The 19,927-nt window shown below is 48.4% G+C and overlaps 1 protein-coding gene across 2 annotated transcripts in view; it reads right to left on the bottom strand.

Annotated features, from left to right (window-relative positions):
* The window catches only part of ACTR3B (actin related protein 3B), a 46,023-nt gene extending 26,550 nt beyond the window's left edge, over window positions 1–19,473 (bottom strand). The window contains exons 1-3 of one of the 2 annotated variants that reach the window (XM_070729419.1): window positions 19,361–19,473; window positions 4,799–4,854; window positions 1,293–1,417 (exon numbers count right to left, since the gene is read on the bottom strand). In XM_070729419.1, the coding sequence (XP_070585520.1) occupies window positions 1,293–1,417; window positions 4,799–4,854; window positions 19,361–19,404 (225 nt within the window). In that variant the 5' untranslated portion in view covers window positions 19,405–19,473. The remainder of the gene's footprint in view (window positions 1–1,292; window positions 1,418–4,798; window positions 4,855–19,360) is intronic. The other variant, XM_070729418.1, reaches the window with a different exon arrangement.
* Between the last annotated feature and the right edge of the window lie 454 nt (window positions 19,474–19,927).

The following is a 19,927-nucleotide window of genomic DNA, read 5'->3' as shown; positions in this document are numbered from 1 at the left end:
AAAGGTAGCCCCATGTAGAGAGCGGTACTGTAGTCGAGCCTCGAGGTGATGAGGGCATGAGTGACTGTGAGCAGTGACTCCTGGTCCAAATTGGGCCGCAACTGGTGCACCAGGCGAACCTGGGCAAACGCCCCCCTCGCCATAGCTGAAAGATGTTTCTCTAATGTGAGCTGTGGATCGAGGAGAACACCCAAGTTGCGGACCCTCTCTGAGGGGGTCAATGATTCCCCCCCCCCCCCGGGTGATGGATGGACAGATGGAATTGTTACATTGGCACTTCAAATCCAGGGTGTAAGCACCCTTTTTTCAGGCCTATCGAATAGTCACTAGGTCACTGGTCATAAATTGAGAACTTCCTACAAAAAGGAGCAAGGCTTCAATCACATGGGCCCCTCTGCCATCTTGATTTATTTGAATCCTTTCCACGGATGTCTGAAATGCAAAGAGATACCTGCTAATCCAATCCTTTGAAAGCAGCAGAGATGGGGTGGAGCATGGTGGTGGTGGCAGAGTTAAGCACATTAGTAGCTTAGAGCAGTGGTTTTCAACCTGGGGGTCAGGACCCCTTTGGGGGTTAAATGGCCATTTCACAGGGGTCGCCTACGACCATGGAAAAAGACAAATTTCCCCTGGTGTTAGGAACCGGGGTGGCGCAGCAGGTAGAGTGCTGTACTGCAGCCCCCTGAAGCTGACTGTAGATCTGAAGGTCAGCGGTTCAAATCTCATCACCGGCTCAAGGTTGACTCAGCCTTCCATCCTTCCGAGGTGGGTAAAATGAGGACCCAGATTGTGGGAGCAATAGCTTAGCTCTGTTAAAAAGTGCTATTGCTAACATGTTGTAAGCTGCCCTGAGTCTAAGGAGAAGGGCGGCATAAAAATCGAATAAATAAATAAATAAATAAACTAAAGCTTCTATTCTGGTGACTTGGAACATATTTTTACATTCTGACCAATCAGGTGTTTACAGTGGGGGTGTCCCTCTGACCTTCCTGCCAATCAGCTTAAAGCTCTGTTGGGAGAATGGGCGCTAGACTTATGGTTGGGGGTCACCACAACATGGACTATATTAAGTGGTTGCAGTAATAGAAAGGTTGTGAGAACCACTGGCTTAGAGGCATTACATTCCCACAGTCTAAGTCCACCCATTCTGTGGACTACTCTTAACTAGTGTGAATTTTAACCGATGAGATTTTTAAGTCTAGTTTCGAGCAATAAATCTTGCGAAGCAAAACTCAACGCATGGCCCCGATTCTTTGTCTTCCTGACACTCCCGTTATTCGCTGCAACTTTACCTTTGTTGCATAAGTAGGTTTGACGAGAGCTTCATCTCCAATGAAAAAGTCTAGATCGTCCACGCCTTGGGTCACTCTCCTCTGGGCCTGGTCACCTACTTTGGCCGATTCTTTTATTGCAATGCCTAAATGAAAAAGTAGCAGAGCAAATAAAATGGTTGGCACGCTCGCTTTGGGGGGAACAGTTAAATATTTGCCATTAGAGAGGGCGCTAAGTCCCACATTGCAGATGGCATCGTCGATTCAGAATGCAGGCTTCCCAAAGGGTACCCCCAAGTGAAAGGTCTTTCAAACTGTATCCATGGTGTCAGGTAAAGAAGAAAGATCATCAAGGCAGATCCGTGGCAGCGCATAGACTAGAGATAGGAAGGAAAGAGGATTTGCCATAGCAACTGGAAAGTGGCTTAATGAGGGCCAGTGTTGGCAACAAAACCTCTGTCTCTCCAGCTCCATACTAGCCAAAAGACACTAATGTAGTAAATACTACTTTAAAGAAGAAGGGGCCCACACATCCCCCCTCTTAACCCCCAAAGAAAATTCACTAGATAGTGGAGAAGCCAAATGCTTGTTTCTTTCCACTGATGATACAGTGTTCCCTCGATTTTCGCGGGTTCGAACTTCGCGAAAAGTCTATACAACGTTTTTTCAAAAATATTAATACAAAAATACTTTGCGGTTTTTTCCCCTATACAGTGATCCCTCGAGTTTCGCGATCTCGATGTTCGCTAAACGCTATATCGCGAGTTTTCAACCCGGAAGTAAACAACACCATCTGCGCATGCGTGGCCTTTTTTTCTATGGCCACGCATGCGTAGATGGTGGAGTTTCCCCACCGGGCTGAGCGGCTTCCCCTGGGTCTTCCCCCTCTTGCCCCGGTAAGTGGCGCGAGCAAAGGCGTGGGCGCGCGCGCGGGGCCCGCTTCCCAGCTGGGAAGCAACAGCACTAACCGGGTGGGTGGGGGAAGCCCCGGCGGCGCGCGCGCGAGGCCCGCTTCCCAGCTGGGAAGCAACAGCACTAACCGGGTGGGTGGGGGAAGCCCCGGTGGCGCGCGCGCGAGGCCCGCTTCCCAGCTGGGAAGCAACAGCACTAACCGGGTGGGTGGGGGAAGCCCCTGCGGCGCGCGCGCGAGGCCCGCTTCCCAGCTGGGAAGCAACAGCACTAACCGGGTGGGTGGGGGAAGCCCCTGCGGCGCGCGCGCGAGGCCCGCTTCCCAGCTGGGAAGCAACAGCACTAACCGGGTGGGTGGGGGAAGCCCCGGCGGCGCGCGCGCGAGGCCCGCTTCCCAGCTGGGAAGCAACAGCACTAACCGGGTGGGTGGGGGAAGCCCCTGCGGCGCGCGCGCGAGGCCCGCTTCCCAGCTGGGAAGCAACAGCACTAACCGGGTGGGTGGGGGAAGCCCCGGCGGCGCGCGCGCGAGGCCCGCTTCCCAACTGGGAAGCAACAGCACTAACCGGGTGGGTGGGGGAAGCCCCGGCGGCGCGCGCGCGAGGCCCGCTTCCCAGCTGGGAAGCAACAGCACTAACCGGGTGGGTGGGGGAAGCCCCGGTGGCGCGCGCGCGAGGCCCGCTTCCCAGCTGGGAAGCAACAGCACTAACCGGGTGGGTGGGGGAAGCCCCGGTGGCGCGCGCGCGAGGCCCGCTTCCCAGCTGGGAAGCAACAGCACTAACCGGGTGGGTGGGGGAAGCCCCTGCGGCGCGCGCGCGAGGCCCGCTTCCCAGCTGGGAAGCAACAGCACTAACCGGGTGGGTGGGGGAAGCCCCGGCGGCGCGCGCGCGAGGCCCGCTTCCCAGCTGGGAAGCAACAGCACTAACCGGGTGGGTGGGGGAAGCCCCGGCGGCGCGCGCGCGAGGCCCGCTTCCCAGCTGGGAAGCAACAGCACTAACCGGGTGGGTGGGGGAAGCCCCTGCGGCGCGCGCGCGAGGCCCGCTTCCCAGCTGGGAAGCAACAGCACTAACCGGGTGGGTGGGGGAAGCCCCTGCGGCGCGCGCGCGAGGCCCGCTTCCCAGCTGGGAAGCAACAGCACTAACCGGGTGGGTGGGGGAAGCCCCGGCGGCGCGCGCGCGAGGCCCGCTTCCCAGCTGGGAAGCAACAGCACTAACCGGGTGGGTGGGGGAAGCCCCGGTGGCGCGCGCGCGAGGCCCGCTTCCCAGCTGGGAAGCAACAGCACTAACCGGGTGGGTGGGGGAAGCCCCTGCGGCGCGCGCGCGAGGCCCGCTTCCCAGCTGGGAAGCAACAGCACTAACCGGGTGGGTGGGGGAAGCCCCTGCGGCGCGCGCGCGAGGCCCGCTTCCCAGCTGGGAAGCAACAGCACTAACCGGGTGGGTGGGGGAAGCCCCGGCGGCGCGCGCGCGAGGCCCGCTTCCCAGCTGGGAAGCAACAGCACTAACCGGGTGGGTGGGGGAAGCCCCTGCGGCGCGCGCGCGAGGCCCGCTTCCCAGCTGGGAAGCAACAGCACTAACCGGGTGGGTGGGGGAAGCCCCTGCGGCGCGCGCGCGAGGCCCGCTTCCCAGCTGGGAAGCAACAGCACTAACCGGGTGGGTGGGGGAAGCCCCGGCGGCGCGCGCGCGAGGCCCGCTTCCCAGCTGGGAAGCAACAGCACTAACCGGGTGGGTGGGGGAAGCCCCTGCGGCGCGCGCGCGAGGCCCGCTTCCCAGCTGGGAAGCAACAGCACTAACCGGGTGGGTGGGGGAAGCCCCTGCGGCGCGCGCGCGAGGCCCGCTTCCCAGCTGGGAAGCAACAGCACTAACCGGGTGGGTGGGGGAAGCCCCGGCGGCGCGCGCGCGAGGCCCGCTTCCCAGCTGGGAAGCAACAGCACTAACCGGGTGGGTGGGGGAAGCCCCTGCGGCGCGCGCGCGAGGCCCGCTTCCCAGCTGGGAAGCAACAGCACTAACCGGGTGGGTGGGGGAAGCCCCGGCGGCGCGCGCGCGAGGCCCGCTTCCCAGCTGGGAAGCAACAACACTAACCGGGTGGGTGGGGGAAGCCCCGGCGGCGCGCGCGCGGATAAGCGGCAGCAGCGAGGCGGCGGGGAAACCCCAATCTTCGGCTCCTCACTGCTGCGGTGGAAGTAAAAACACCATCTGCGCATGCGCAGATGGTGTTTTTACTTCCGCACCGCTACTTCGCGAAAAATCGATCATCGCGAGGGGTCCTGGAACGGAACCCTCGCGATGATCGAGGGACCACTGTACCACGGTTTTTCCCGCCCAATGACGTCATATGTCATCACCAAACTTTCATCCACCTTTAATAAAAAATTTTTTTAATAAACTTTAATAAAGAAACATGGTGAGTAATAATCTAAATGGTTGCTAAGGGAATGGGAAATTGCAATTTAGGGTTTTAAGTGTTAAGGAATGGCTTGTGATACTTTTCATAGCCAAAAATAGTGTATTTACTTCCGCATCTCTACTTCGCGGAAATTCAACTTTCACGAGCAGTCTCGGAACGCATCCCCCGCGAAAATCGAGGGAACACTGTAATCTATTCTGAAAAGACCCTCTACTCACATGATGGGATAATAAATTGTGGTTCAGTATTTCCAGCGTAGCCCAGTTTTGTGTACCTAGAATAAGAAGAAAGTGGGTAATCAGAGACTCAGCGTGGTTTAGCCAAGCCAGGTTTATCCCAATCGGCTTGTAAATAAATACATCATGTTGGGCAAGCTTTTTTCTGAATCAAATAAAGGCTTGTTGTGATCAAGGATTTCATGCAGGTTAAATGCATACGGTTTTGTAAAACACAAATACGCCTCTTAGTACTGGATTTCTATGCCTGCCCTGGAGAAAAGCAACGTGAACATCTTTCTGCGCCAACTCAGGAAGCTCAAACTGCCTAAGAAGCTGCTGATACAGTTCTACAGAGGAATCATTGAGTCTGTCATCTGCACCTCTATAACTGTCTGGTTTGGTGCTGCAACCCAACAGGACCGACACAGACTTCAGAGGAGAATCAGAACTGCAGAAAAAACAATTGCTGCCAACCTGCCTTCCATTGAGGACCTGTATACTGCACAAGTCAAAAAGAGGGCTGTGAAAATATTTACTGACCTCTCACATCCTGGACATAAACTGTTTCAACTCCTACCCTCAAAACGACGCTATAGAACACTGCACATCAAGACAACTAGACACAAGAACAGGTTTTTCCCAAACGCCATCACTCTGCTAAACAATAATTATCTCAACACTGTCACTGTTGATTGTTTTCCTGACTGCTAGTAATAATAATAATTATTATTATTATTATTATTTATTAGATTTGTATGCCGCCCCTCTCCGAAGACTTATTTGACCCATATGACAATCTTTAAGTGCTGTACCTTATGATTCTTGACAAATGTATCTTTTATTTTATGTACACCAAGAGCATAAGCACCAAAACACATCCCTTGTGTGTCCAATCACACTTGGCCAATAAAGAATTCTATTCTATTCTATTCTAAACAGTAGAAGAGTTAGAACAAATGCAAATGTATACAAGAATCCATTTTCAAACTTCGTCTACAACAGGGATGGCCATAAAAATAAAATATTATTTCACCATCACCATTGCTGAAACTTTGAAAGCAGTAGTGTCCAACTTGGGAAACTTTTAAGACGTGTGAACATCAACTCTCAGAATTCCCCAGTCAGCGTGGAAGGTGAAGGACATAAGTCTTAAAGTTTCCAAGGTTGGACATCTCTGCTTTAAAGTGTGTTTGCAAGGTATTTTGGTAATGATCAATGGAATGTCAGCATTCCAAGGTTTTCTGGAAGGATGGTATCAGAATACTCATCAACATCTTCTGAGAAGGGTGGGTTTCAGTTCAGTTCAGAGGTAAGCAACTTCTTGGCCCGCTCCCTGTAGGAATCCGAAGACCATCATAATTTTGCCTGAGAATGATGATTCATGTAGTGGTTAAGGTGCTGGCCTAGAAATCAGGAGACTGTAAGTTCCAGTCCTACGTCGGGCAGGAAAGCTGGCTGGGTGACTTTGCACAGTCCTTCTCTGCGCATTAGACAAGAGCCGGGGTGGCGCAGCAGGTAGAGTGCTGTACTGCAGGCCACTGAAGCTGACTATAGATCTGAAGGTCAGCGGTTCAAATCTCATCACCGACTCAAGGTTGACTCAGCCTTCCATCCTTCCGAGGTGGGTAAAATGAGGACCCGGATTGTGGGGGCAATAGCCTAGCTCTGTTAAAAAGTGGTATTGCTAACCTGTTGTAAGCCGCCCTGAGTCTAAGGAGAAGGGTGGCATAAAAATTGAATGAATGAATGAATGAATGAATGAATGAATGAATGAATGAATGAATGAATAAATAAATAAATAAATAAATGCACAGAAGCAAAATCTCGTGAGAGGACGCTCACAGGCGCGAGATTTCGGCTATTTTTTTATTTTCGCATGTGCGGAATCTCGCGCACACACGCACCACCTCATGAGATTTCGTAATATTTTTGCTCCCTGCACATGCACAGAAGCAAAAATGTGCTGGGGATGCGCACATTAACGCATGTGTAGTGCGCGCACATGTAAGACTCCCCATGGTGCGTGCACATCGGTAGCAGGTGGTAAGAGCAATCCACCCCTGGTGTGCTGGATAAGTTTGCCACTTTATATTACTGATAATGTAATAAAGATCAGATAAAAATCTAATCATAAAATTGTAGCTCAAAACATGCTAGAGCAGTGATGGCGAACCTATGGCATGGGTGCCATGGGTGGCACGCGGAGTCATATCTGCTGGCATGCGAGTCATTGCCCTAGCTCAGCTCCAACATGCATGAGTGTGCCGGCCAGCTGATTTTTGGCTCACCCAGAGGCTCTGGGAGGGCGTTTTTGGCTGCCAGAGAGCCTCCAGGGGGATGGGGGACAGCGTTTTTATTCTCCACCGGCTTCAGGGAAGCCTTTGGAGCCTAGGGAGGATGAAACATGAGTCTACTGGGCCCACCACAAGTTGGGAAACAGGCCGTTTTCAGCCTCCAGAGGGCCTCCAGGGGATGGGGGAACCTGTCCTCCCCCCCCCCCCCAGGAATTGAATTATTATTGCGGACATTCGCATGCGCACAATAACACCCACGTACGCTCTTTCGGCACCTGAGGGGAAAAAACGTTTGCCATCACTGTGCTAGAATGTTGTAACAGACTCTAAGAATAACCTGGAAACTAAATTACGGTACTTCAACTCTACTCTCAGTGTACATAAAAGAAAAGTTTATCAAGAATCACGCATGAGGATGAGGATGAGGATGAGGTGGTGGTATTATTCACCCCTGCTCCACGCAAATACTTCTTTTTTGTTTTTTATTTATTAATTTTTACTTTTACAAGAATAACTTACAATATATATTATCGTAATAATAGAAGCAATGACAAGCAAACAAGTCAAGAAGTCGACAAGAAAGAACAAAAAAAGAAAAGACAAAAAAACCCAAAGACAAAATAATACCATTTAAAAAGAGAGAAAAATCTTATTTCTCTCTTGGCTATCCCAGTCTTAAATGTTTCATATCAAATTTTATGCAGTTTTTCATATCATTTAACACATTAACGTCTCAGGTATAAAACACTTTTTTTTTCAATAGGCAGCATGAGAGGTAGAGCAGAGCAGGTATCTGATTCCGGAAAGCAAACAGGGTTAGAAATCTCCAGGGTGTCTCAGCTCAACATCAAAAACATTTCCATATTTTTGTTAGGAAATCTGCATGAATGGTTGCAGCTATAAGCCAGCTATAACTGCCTGGTTTGGTTCTGCAACCCACCAAGACTGACACAGACTTCAGAGAAGAATCAGAACTGCAGAAAAAACAATGGCTGCCAGCCTGCCTTCCATTGAGGACCCGTATACTGCACGAGTCAAAAAGAGGGCAGGGAAAATATTTACTGACCCTTCGCATCCTGGACACAAACTGTTTCAACTCCTACCTCCTTGTTCAAATTTACAACGCCATTGGCTAGACCAGGGGTCGACAAAGTTGTTCAGAATCTAGGAGCCAGCCAAAAAATTTAGGAGCCAGAATTTTTTTTAAGCAAACTTGGTTTTTTGCCGAGTCTCCACCTGACATCGCTTTCACCCCCTCCCCCCCGGCGCAGGCCTGGCTCCGCCGAGCCGGCTCTGCTGTACTCCCGTCGGGATCCGAGGGGAGACCGTTAGTCAGAAACCGAAACAGAGAAGAAGGAAAGGGAGACCGGGCCGGGGACGCGGGTGAGGGGGGAGGGGGGAGGAGGGGTTAATGGTCGGAAGTCACCGCGCACGCGGCCGGAGGAGGAATGAACAAAACCTCACGCCGGGAGGGGAGGGGCTTCCGCTTCTCTCCGAAGGCGGGTGAGCGGCCAAGATCGGAGCGTCTGTGTGCGGTGGGGGGGAGTGAAGGGGTTCGAGTAGGAGGCGGAATGGAGGCAAGGGGGGGAGGGAGAGACGCACGCAAGCGCAGGGGACGCTGGGAAAGCAGCTCGCTCCGAGGTTGATGGGCGGAGCTACGGAAGCCAAGATGTACCATTTCTGGGCGTAAACACAAGGCGGGAAAAATATACTGTATACCAGTGATTTTCAACCTTTTTTGAGCCGCGGCACATTTTTTACATTTACAAAATCCTGGGGCACACCACCAACCAAAATGACACAAATCTAATAAATAAATAAATAATAAATAAATACATACATACATACATACATACATACATACATACATACATACATACATACATACATACATAAATAACCCCCTCATATATACAATCCCATGTAACATCCCCTTATAAATACAGTCAATCATCAATCATCCCTCCTGAAATTTATACCACTGTCTCATTTCTGGGTACTTCTCCTGTCTTTCCCCCTTTTCTCTCTCGTGTTTCTCATTTCTCTCTCTTCCTCCCTTTTTCCCTCATTCCTTCTCCCTCTCACTTCTCCTCTTTTTCCATCCCTGTCTCTCTCCCCCCCTTATGTGTGTGTATGTATACACACTCCAACCATTTCCAAAACCAGTTGAGGGCTGGGGTTTTTTTCTCTTTTATCCTTTTCAAAAACAGGTGTGGGCTGGGGGGGTTTTCTTATTATTTGGGTGCTTTTTACCATATGCTTCAAGAATCACCTCTCTCTCTCTTTTGTTTCACTCTCCTCTCATTCTCTGCCTCAATCATTTTCTCATTTCTCCTTTTTTCTCCCCTTTTTGTTCTCATTTCTCTCACTCTCCTTTCCTCTCCCTATCTGTCTTGCTTTCTCTCTCTCTTGCTATCTTTTTCTCTCTCTTGTTCTCTTATTTTCTCTCTCTCTCTTGTTCTTTCTCTCTCTCATGCTTTCTCTCTCTTGTTCTTTCTCTCTCTGCTGCTCTCTCTCTCTTATTTTCTCTCTCTCTCTCTTTCCTTTCTCTCATTCCCTCTTTCTCTCTATCCTTTCTATCTCTCACTCTTTCCTTCTCTCCCTCCCTTTCTCTCTCTTTCCATTCCCTCTTTCTCTCTATCCTTTCTATCTCTCACTCTTTCCTTCTCCCCCTCTCTTTCTCTCTCTTTCCTTTCTCTCATTCCCTTTCTCTCTATCCTTTCTATCTCTCACTTTTTCTTTCTCTCCCTCCCTTTCTCTCTCTTTCCTTTCTCTCATTCCATCTTTGTCTCCTGGGGCTGACTGCGCCTGCCCTGCACCCCCCACCGCGGAGGGAAAGCATTTGGCATCGGCACCGCCAACCCCCCCCCCCCTCCACAAGCAGCAAAAGCCTCTGCGACTGAGCCGGAAGGCAAACGGCGCACCCCACCGCTTAGGCTTTTGCTGCTCCTGGGGGGGGGAGGATTTTCTCCTCCCCGCCCCCCCCCCCGGCAGCCAAACGTCGCTGGTGCAGGAAAGCAGCGTGTTAAAAGGCGCGCTGCTTTCACGGAAAACAAACCCGGCTTTCCTGGCAACGGAGGATGACAAGCAGGATGAAGCGGGGTGGAGCAACGCGAGGCTCAAGCAGGCAGCTTCCGCGCGTTTCTTTCAGCGGAAGAGGAGGAGAGGGAGCGGATCGGGCGGGCGGGGGCTGCGCCTTCTACTGCCGGCGCCTCCCCGCCCCCGCCCCCCCCCCAGGCAGGCAGGGGAATGGGGACTGCACGCCCATGGAAAAGGGCACGCAGGGGGGGTATTTTGGGGTGCGCGGGTAGCGGCGGCGGCGGGCAATAGCCGGGGGGCGGCTTCTGCAAGTGGGAGCTCCAGGGCTGAAGCCTCAGCCCTGGAGCTCCCACTTGCAGGAGTCACCTCGCGGCACACCTGGCCATGTCTCGCGGCACACTGGTTGAAAAACACTGCTGTATACATACAGTACAGCAGGCAACATTTTCTAGGCGCCAGACAACATTTTCTAGGCGCCACTGGCGACCAGGCGCCTGGGTTTGTCGATCCTTGGGCTAGACACAAGAACAACTTTTCCCGAATGCCATCACTCTGCTAAACAAATAATTCCCTCAACACTGTCAGACTTTTTACTAAATCTGCACTTCTATTCTATTAGTTTTTCCCCTCATCCCTATCATCCTTTTCCTCCCACTTAGGACTGTATGACTGTAATTTGTTGCTTGTACCTAAGATTTTTATTAATATTGATTTTTTCTTATTCATTACTTATTTGACCCCTATGACAATCATTAAGTGTTGTACCGCATTATTCTTGACAAATGTATCTTTTTCCTTTATGTACACTGAGAGCATATGCACCAAGACAAATTCCTTGTGTGTCCAATCACACTTGGCCAATAAAAATTCTATTCTATTCTATAAGGTGATCAGAGTTAAAACTCAGCAGAAAGACGGGATTTCACTTTTAAGGAAACTGTCAGTTTGGTTAGGGGTGAAATCAAGATATTGCGAGTTATAGTCCTTCCTTAGGCATGAAACTTAAATAAGTGTAAATGATGTAGACATATTGGAACATAATGTCTCTGACTTTATACAAATACAGGAAGAATCTGTCATATCTGTAACTACCCAGGAAAAAGAATTTAGGAGTTATAATGGATAGTTAATTGAGATGATTACTGTCTCTCACTTACTGTATACATGAGCCTGTATTGGTGCACACAATTTACAATTTGGTTTATTGGTTCATTTTTGTTGTTTTTTTCACCTCCTCTTAACCCTTTTTGTCCTGAGACAGTGTATTTCATAGTTTGTGGGCACCTTTGGGCCAATTACCAGGAGACGGTGAGTTGAAGTCCCACTTTACAGATGAAAACCACTGGGCGACTTTGAGTTAGTCTCTCTTCCTGAGCCCAAACCACTTCATAAAGTTGTTGTAGGAAAAATGGGAAGAGTATTAAGTAAATTCACTGCCTAGAACAGTGGCGGCAAACCTTTTTTTTCCTCAGGTGCCGAAAGCATGTATGTGTGTACTATTATGCCTGTGTGAGTGCCCACACCCATAATTCAATGCCTGGTGATGGCGAAATTGGCCTCCTCCACCCTCCTCGGAGGCCCTCTGGAGGCCTGGAACAGGCCATTTCCCAAACTCTGGTGGGCCCAGTAGGCCCGTTTTTCACCCTCCACAGACTCCAGAGGCAAAAATATCCTCCCCATCCCCCCCAGAGACTCTCCAGAAGCCAAAAATGCCCTCCCAGAGCCTTCGGGTGAGCCAAAAATCAGCTGGCTGGCACACACAGGCACATTGGAGCCGAACTAAGGTAATGACTCATGTGCCAGCAAATATGTGCCATCTGTGGTAACCGTGCCATAGGTTTGCCATCACTAGCCTAGAACTTATGAAATAATACAGACAAGATTAAAATCGAGTTAAGAAATTAAATAAGTAAAAATACTATGAGTTTCACATTTCCCCATCAAAATGGTAGCTCTTAAATCTCACTTCTTGTGTATATCCTAAGATTTTTATTAATATTGCTTCTTCATTGCTTATTTGACCCCTATGACAATCATTAAGTGTTGTACCACATGATTCTTGACAAATGTATATTTTATTTTATGTACGTTGAGAGCATATGCACCAAGACAAATTCCTTGTATGTCCAATCACACTTGGCCAATAAAAATTCTATTCTATTCTATTCTATTATGCAACCTTCACCAACCTGTTACCTTCCAAACGTTTGCAGTTTACAAATGCAGATTCGCAGGCTCACCATTAGTCTTAACCAACGGAAGCATGCCAAAAACAGAAGAGGGAATGCCTAAACATGGACTTTTCAAGCCTGCTGCAAATCTTCCTTTAAACCTCTCTCCTCGGGTTCTAATCAACACATTCTGGTTATGCCTGCTTTGCCTTGCAATGTTCAGAGATGCTTCGGCATGTGAAATGAAATCAATCTAATGTGTCACTACCTCTCTAGAATTAATGTCATTATCTGACGGGGCTTTGATCTTACACTCCAAATATATTCTTGAGAGGCTGTATCGATTTACAGAACAATCCTCAGCAGGTTTCTCAGAAGTCCTAGCAAGTTCATGGAGACCTTCCACTGAAATACAGACATATATTTAGCAATATTGATTCAATTGCAAACTCTACACCGAAAATGAAAAAAATCTGGGAAGGTGACCAGATTGCTCATCTAACTGTAATTAAATATGGAATTATTAGATTAGGCTTCAGTTAATAATATGTGCAGATGCTACTTTCAGCCAGACGGAATAACATCACAGGCATGCCCTCCAGAAAGTTTTAAATAGATCAGTATGCCTCCTGACTTTAGGGTCAATGTGTAAGCTGATCTGTAGAACTGCAGGATTGATAGAAACTAACAGGAGAATTGAAAGAGGCAGATAGCGTTGTGTTACATAGCTATTAATGGGTCTACCTAAAATGCAGGAAGAAGAGAGACTGTTTAGTCTAGTGCAGTGATAGCGAACCTTTTTTTCCTCGGGTGCCGAAAAAGTGGGGGTGCACAACTTTTGTGCATGTGTGAGTGCTCACACCCATAATTCAATGCCTGGGGAGGGCGAAAACAGGTTTCCCCATCCCTGGAGGCCCTCTGGAGGCCGGAAACGGCATGTTTCCCAACTTCTGGTGGGCCCTTTAGGCCTGTGTTTTGCCCTCCCCCAAGCTCCAAGGGCTTCCCTGGAGTCGGGGGAGGATAAAAACGCCCTCCTCCATGCCCTGGAGGCTCTCTGGAAGCCGGAAATGCCCTCCCAGAGCCTCTATGCGAGCCAAAAATTAGCTGGCCGGCATACACATGCACATTGGAGCTGAGCTAGGGCAACTGCCCACATGCCAGCAGATATGGCTCTGCATGCCATCTGTGGTACCCGTGCCATAGGTTCACCATCACTGGTCTAGTAGTTAAACCATCAAGCCTGAAACCAGGAGACTAAGAATACTAGTCCTCCTGAGTGATTTTGAGCCAATCACCAGGTGACTGTGAGTTTTAGTCCCATCTTAGAGCCATATCTGGGTGATTGAGCCAATTATCAGGAGACTGTGAGTTCTAGTTCCGAAAGTCATGAAAACCTTATGACTTTCAGCCAGCCTACCTTACAGGGAAAAAAATAGAAGGAATATTAAGTTTGTCAATGCCTTCAGTTATTTATAATAATACAGTGGTACCTCGAGATACGAGTTTAATTCGTTCCGGACCTGGGCTCTTAAGTCGAGCAGCTCTTATCTCGAACGACTTTTCCCCATAGGAATTAATGTAAATAATTTTAATTGGTTCCAGCCCTCAAAAAACTCACAAAGTTAGTCTAAATTATGCAGAAAGACATGTTTTTAATGAAGAAATGTACATGTACATATAAATGAATAATGAAGTTTCTTTCACTTAACTTGTAAACTTTCTTAAACTTTTAAATTTACATATGTTCAACTTCTCTGCCACCCAATCCTGTAGGACAGAGGTCCCCAACCCTTTTTGCACCAGGGACCGGCTTTAAGCGATCAAGAGAGGAATGGGTGAATGAATGGACGGAGGGTGGGAAGGAAGGAAGGAAAGAGGGAAGGGACAGGAACAGAGGAAGGAAGCAAGGAAACTTATGAAAGGGGAGAGTAAGAGAGGAATGAGTGAAGGGAGGGAGGGAGGGAAGAAGGTGGGAAGGAGAAAGAAAAGAAGAAATAGAGGAAGGGAAGGTAAAAGAGAGAAAGAAAAAGAGCTAACTTCCGCGTTCAGCTTCAGGAGACAGCTGCGAAGCCGCGCGCGTGTTTTAAAAGGTTGCAGCCGGCCTGGGGGGCTCGGGGGGGTGCTGGCAAGCCCCCCAGGCCAGCTGCAAGCACCCCCCGAGCCCCCCCAGGCCGGCTGCAACCTTTTAAAACACGCGCGCCGCTTCGCAGCTGTCTCCTGAAGCCGAACGCGGAAGTTAGCGTTCGGCTTCAGGAGACAGCTCCTTGGCGCTCGTATCTCGAATTTGGGCTTGTAAGTAGAACAAAAATATCTCTCCCCTCCCAGCTCTTATCTCGAGTTGCTTGTAAGTAGAGCAGCTCTTATGTCGGGGTTCCACTGTAAAGGCACGGTAGAAAAATAAATCTAAAATGATAAAAAAAAATCCAAAATAAAACTATCCCAAATGTGCTATGGAGTTTAGAAGGAGGACAAGCACTTAATGAACAAAGGATCTAGCAATTACCAAAAACAATGTTGGAGTGATAGCACACAAATGCAGATTTATTATCATCTAACATTCCTACAACACATCGGGGACACAGACTGATGCAACCACTATAATTTGTTTAACTGATTATTAAGTACAGTGGAAAACAGAAATAGCCCTTTTCTATTTCGCTTCCACATTAACCAAGAAAAGATCATTCATGTACAACAGAGGTCCCCAAACTTGGCAACTTTAAGACTTGTGGACTTCAACTCCCAGAATTCTCCAGCCAAGTCTTAAAGTTGCCAAGTTTGGGGACTCCTGATATACAAGGTTATACTCAGATTGGCTTGTAGGAAGTTCTCCATTTACAACCACAAGTGAGCCGAAAACTTCGACTACTAAACAAAGGATTGTTAACTGAGTTGTGCCCCATTTTATGAAGCTTTGACACAGTTTAGAGCAAATCACTGCAACTGTTAAGTGAATCATGCAAATCCGTCTTCTTCCATTGATGTTGCTTGTCAAAAATTCCTTAGGAAGGTTGCAAAGGACAATTCCAGCATCCTGGAACTCTGCAACCATTATAAATTCATGAAGGTTGTGAAATGCACAAGTTTTGATCGCACGATTGTGGGGACTGCTGCCAAAGGTCACAGAGTGTGAAAACTTATTGTGAGTTGTTTTTCTCAGTGCAGTGACTCTGAATGGTCACTAAAGAAATACAGTGTTCCCTCAATTTTCACGGGTCTAAACTTCACGAATGGCCTATACCACGGTTTTAAAAAAAATATTAATTAAAAAAATACTTCGCCGGTTTTTTTCTATACCACGGTTTTTCCCGCCCGATGACGTCATATGTCATCGCCAAACAAATAATTTTTACAAATAAATAACCAAAAAAATAATTATTGTTAATAAATAATTATGTTTATAAATATCAGGATCACTAAATGTCTTACTCAATGGTGAGTACCAGTAATAATGGTGAGTAAATGGTAGTTAAGGGAATGGGAAATGGTAATTTAGGGGTTTAAAGTGTTAAGGGAAGGCTTGTGATACTGTTCATAGCCAAAAATTGTGCATTTACTTCCACATCTCTACTTCGCGGAAATTCGACTTTCGCGGACGGTCTCGGAACGCATCCCCCGCAAAAATCGAGAGAACGCTGTAGCTGTAAATCAAGGACACTCAAGGGAAGACTGGACTGCCATTTGTCCAAAATGATATAGGGATTCCTGCCTGAGCCATGTGTTGGACTGGATGACCTACAAGGTCCCTTCCAACTCTAATAAGAAGGACGGCATACACATCTAATTAATTAATTAATTAACAAAAAACAAGCAAACAAGTGAGTGAGTGAGTGAGTGAGTGAATGAATGAATAAATGAATGAATGAATAAATAAATAACATACATGCAGGTAGTTATCCACTTACGACCATTCATTTAGTGACCATTCGAAGCATTGAGAAAAATGATTTATGACCTTTTTTATACACTTACTGCATCCTCTCTTGGTCACCAGATGAAATTTTTTACGCTTGGAAACTGGCATGTATTTATAACAGTTGCAGTGTGAAGTGATCACTATTTGCAGCATTCTGATAAGCCAAATCAATCAGGAAGCCAGATTGACTTAAGAACTGTACTATTAAATAACTGCAGTGAATTGCTTACAACTTAGCAAGAAAGGTCGTAGAATGGGGCCAAACTCACTTAACAACTGTTTTGCTTAACAATGGAAGTTTCAGGTCCAATAATGGTCCTAAGTCAAGAATTACCTGTACAGAATGGCAAAAGGCAAGTAGAATCTTCATGCCCGGTTCTCAGGTTTTGTTCCCTGAATGGCTCCTGTGCAAAAAAGCTAAAAGGTAGGAAGATTGGCAAAGATATGTAGCCAAGGACCAAACAGGAGCTTCTGTTGGCGGTCCCATCAATCAAGCCAAGTGAAAGACCCTTTTGGAAGATCTGCAACTAACTTACAATTGGTCCAGAATGCAGCCGCGCGAGTGGTTGTGGGTGCACTTAGGTACACTCACATTACACCAATCCTCCGCGGGCTGCACTGGCTATTGGTCTCTGGGCTCGATTCAAGGTGTTGGTTATTACCTTTAAAGTCCAACATGGCTGACGGCCAGGTTATCTTCGAAACTGCCTTCTACCTCATAGTTCCCAGCGACCGTTTACATCCCACAGAGTTGGTCTCCTCCAGGTCCCGTCAGCTAAACAGTGTCGGCTGGTGGGCCTGCAGGGAAGGGTCTTCCCTGTGGCTGCCCCGGATCTCTGGTGACAACTACCCCCTGAGATTGGGACTGCCCCCACTCTGGAAAGCATTGAAGACCTTGCTTCTCCAGCAGGCTTGGGGCCGTTGATTTTGTAATTTTAGGAGGTCTGGCCTTGAATGAGATGTATGTATGTGATTTTTAAAATTGTTCTTTCTTCTTAATCTTTTATGATGTTTTAAAAATATATTTTCTATCCTGTTGTAAGCTGCCCAGAGTCCTTTGGGATTTGGGTGACCTAGAAATACAATACGTAAGAAAGAAAGAAGGAAAGAAAGAAAGGGAGGGAGGGAGAGAGAGAGAGAGAGAAAGAAAGGGAGGGAGAGAGAGAAAGAAAGAAGGAAAAAAGGGAGGGAGAGAGAGAGAAAGCAAGAAAGAAGGAAAGAAAGGGAGGGAGAGAGAGAAAGAAGGAAAGAAAGGGAGGGAGAGAGAGAGAGAAAGAAAGAAGGAAAGAAAGAAAGGGAGGGAGAGAGAGAGAGAGAAAGAAAGGGAGGGAGGGAGAGAGAGAGAAAGAAAGAAGGAAAGAAAAGGAGGGAGAGAGAGAGAGAAAGAAAGAAAGGGAGGGAGGGAGGAAGGGAGAGAGAGAAAGAAGGAAAGAAAGAAAGGGAGGGAGAGAGAGAGAGAAAGAAGGAAAGAAAGGGAGGGAGAGAGAGAAAGAAGGAAAGAAAGAAAGGGAGGGAGAGAGAGAGAGAGAAAGAAAGGGAGGGAGAGAGAGAGAAAGAAAGAAGGAAAGAAAAGGAGGGAGAGAGAGAGAGAAAGAAAGAAAGGGAGGGAGGGAGGAAGGGAGAGAGAGAAAGAAGGAAAGAAAGAAAGGGAGGGAGAGAGAGAGAGAAAGAAGGAAAGAAAGGGAGGGAGAGAGAGAAAGAAGGAAAGAAAGGGAGGGAGAGAGAGAGAGAGAGAAAGAAAGAAGGAAAGAAAGAAAGGGAGGGAGAGAGAGAGAGAAAGAAAGGGAGAGAGAGAGAAAGAAAGAAGGAAAGAAAAGGAGGGAGAGAGAGAGAGAAAGAAAGAAAGGGAGGGAGGGAGGAAGGGAGAGAGAGAAAGAAGGAAAGAAAGAAAGGGAGGGAGAGAGAGAGAGAAAGAAGGAAAGAAAGGGAGGGAGGAGGGAGGGAAGGGGAGAGAGAGAGGGGGAGAAAGAAAGAAAGAAAGAAAGAAAGAAAGAAAGAAAGAAAGAAAGAGCCAAACGAATGGGAGAGCAAATGAATGAAATGCTTATGTTAAATGAGTAATCTATCCTGAGTGGAAAATGGAGCTATAAAATGAAAACTGTTTTTTTGTTTTGGATGGTGATGGTGGTGACTTTCAATAAAGTGGGGCAGAAAGCTGAGAAACAACAGAGAACTCAGTGTGTATTTTTAGAGACAATAATAAAACTGGCAAAGGATCAGAGGAACCGAGCAAGAAGTTAAGAAGTCTGGCTGTTTTTTCTATAATCAAGGATGGACAGGCTACCTGGGTTGACTTCTGATAGTTGGAAATTTGTTTACTCTTTTAGAAGAGGAAGGCTCAGAATTATTTGCCTCTTGGGGGTCCTTGCGAGGAGGAGAGGCAATTATTGGGTCTCAGGCTGGAAAGCAAAGAGAAGTGACTCAAGAGGGGTGCAATCCTCACATCTCTGGGGCCTCCTGCTAATCCTAAAGTTAAAACACACACACACACACACACACACAAGTGAGACTGCTGGGGAGGGGGAGCGGGTGGATCCCGCACTAGGAGCAAGCAAAGGTACCAGGAAAAATAAAATTGTCCTTCGAGGAGGCATGAAAAGAACAGGAGCGTCAGGGCTGAGAAGCAGGAGGTAGCCCCAAAACTAGTTAAGGATTGCAAAGGGAAAAGCCGCGCAGAAGCAAACCCACGCGGTTCTTTTTAGCGCTGCAGAAGACCTTCCTTGGGAAGAGGGGTCTCCATTTGGCACAACGCCCCTCGCCCCTCTTAGCGCAGCCATGGGATGAGAACGAGGAAGGAGGGAAGAGTTAGGGTCGAGAGAAGGGCTGGGCGTCCCTAACTTGAGACCAAGGAGAAAGGTGGAGAGAGACAGCGCGTCTCTCCTTCCACCTGGAGCGCAGAGCCAAGGCGCTAGTGCTGGCTGAGGGAAAGGGGGCGGAGATGCTGTAAGTAGGAAAAAGGGGCGAAACAGCACTTGCCCTCCGGCGCTGAGATGGGAGGAGACGAGCAGACATTCGCCCGACCATACCAAGGCAGCGCTGGCCAAGCCAAGCCGCTAGTGCTGCGTGAGGAGGAGGCGGCGATCCCGCGAAGGAGACGCAGCCCGCGGCTTAAAATGGGTCGGATTTCGCAGTATTCACTCACCCGGTGCCGCTGTCTACGACGCAGGGCGGCAGGCGACTCGCCATGCTCGGCGCTGGGATCTGGCAGGAGGGAAAGCCCGTCCCCGGCACCCGATTCCCGGGGATCCCCGCCGCCGCATCTACGAGCAGCCGAGCAGCGCTGCGCGCCTGCGCTCAACCTCGGTGCCCACGTGTGCGGCTTGCCAAGGCTGCCCCGGCGGCCATCTTGGGATGTGGCACCCCTGGGTAGTTAGCTACCCGCTTCGCACGATGACAAACCTAGGTTGTTGGTGGTGGTGGTATTAACACGGCCCCTCAGAAAGCAGAAAATCGTCTGCTAAATGTCTCCTTGGCGGCTAGTTTCTCGCTTGCCAAGAAAAGCACAACTCATTCTGATTTCAAGATTGCCGTATACTGTATATACTGCTCAAAAAAAATAAAGAGAACACTCAAATAACACATCCTAGATCTGAATGAATGAAATATTCTCATTGAATACTTTGTCCTGTACAAAGTTGAATGTGTTGATAACAAAATGAAATTGTCCATCAGTGTTGCTTCCTAAGTGCAGAGTTTGATTTCACAGAAT

This window comes from Erythrolamprus reginae, chromosome Z (genome assembly GCF_031021105.1).
Source record: "Erythrolamprus reginae isolate rEryReg1 chromosome Z, rEryReg1.hap1, whole genome shotgun sequence".
Taxonomy (NCBI): Eukaryota; Metazoa; Chordata; class Lepidosauria; order Squamata; family Dipsadidae; genus Erythrolamprus; species Erythrolamprus reginae.
Note: the sequence above shows the minus strand (reverse complement) of the source record. Positions and strands in the feature narration are given on the sequence as shown.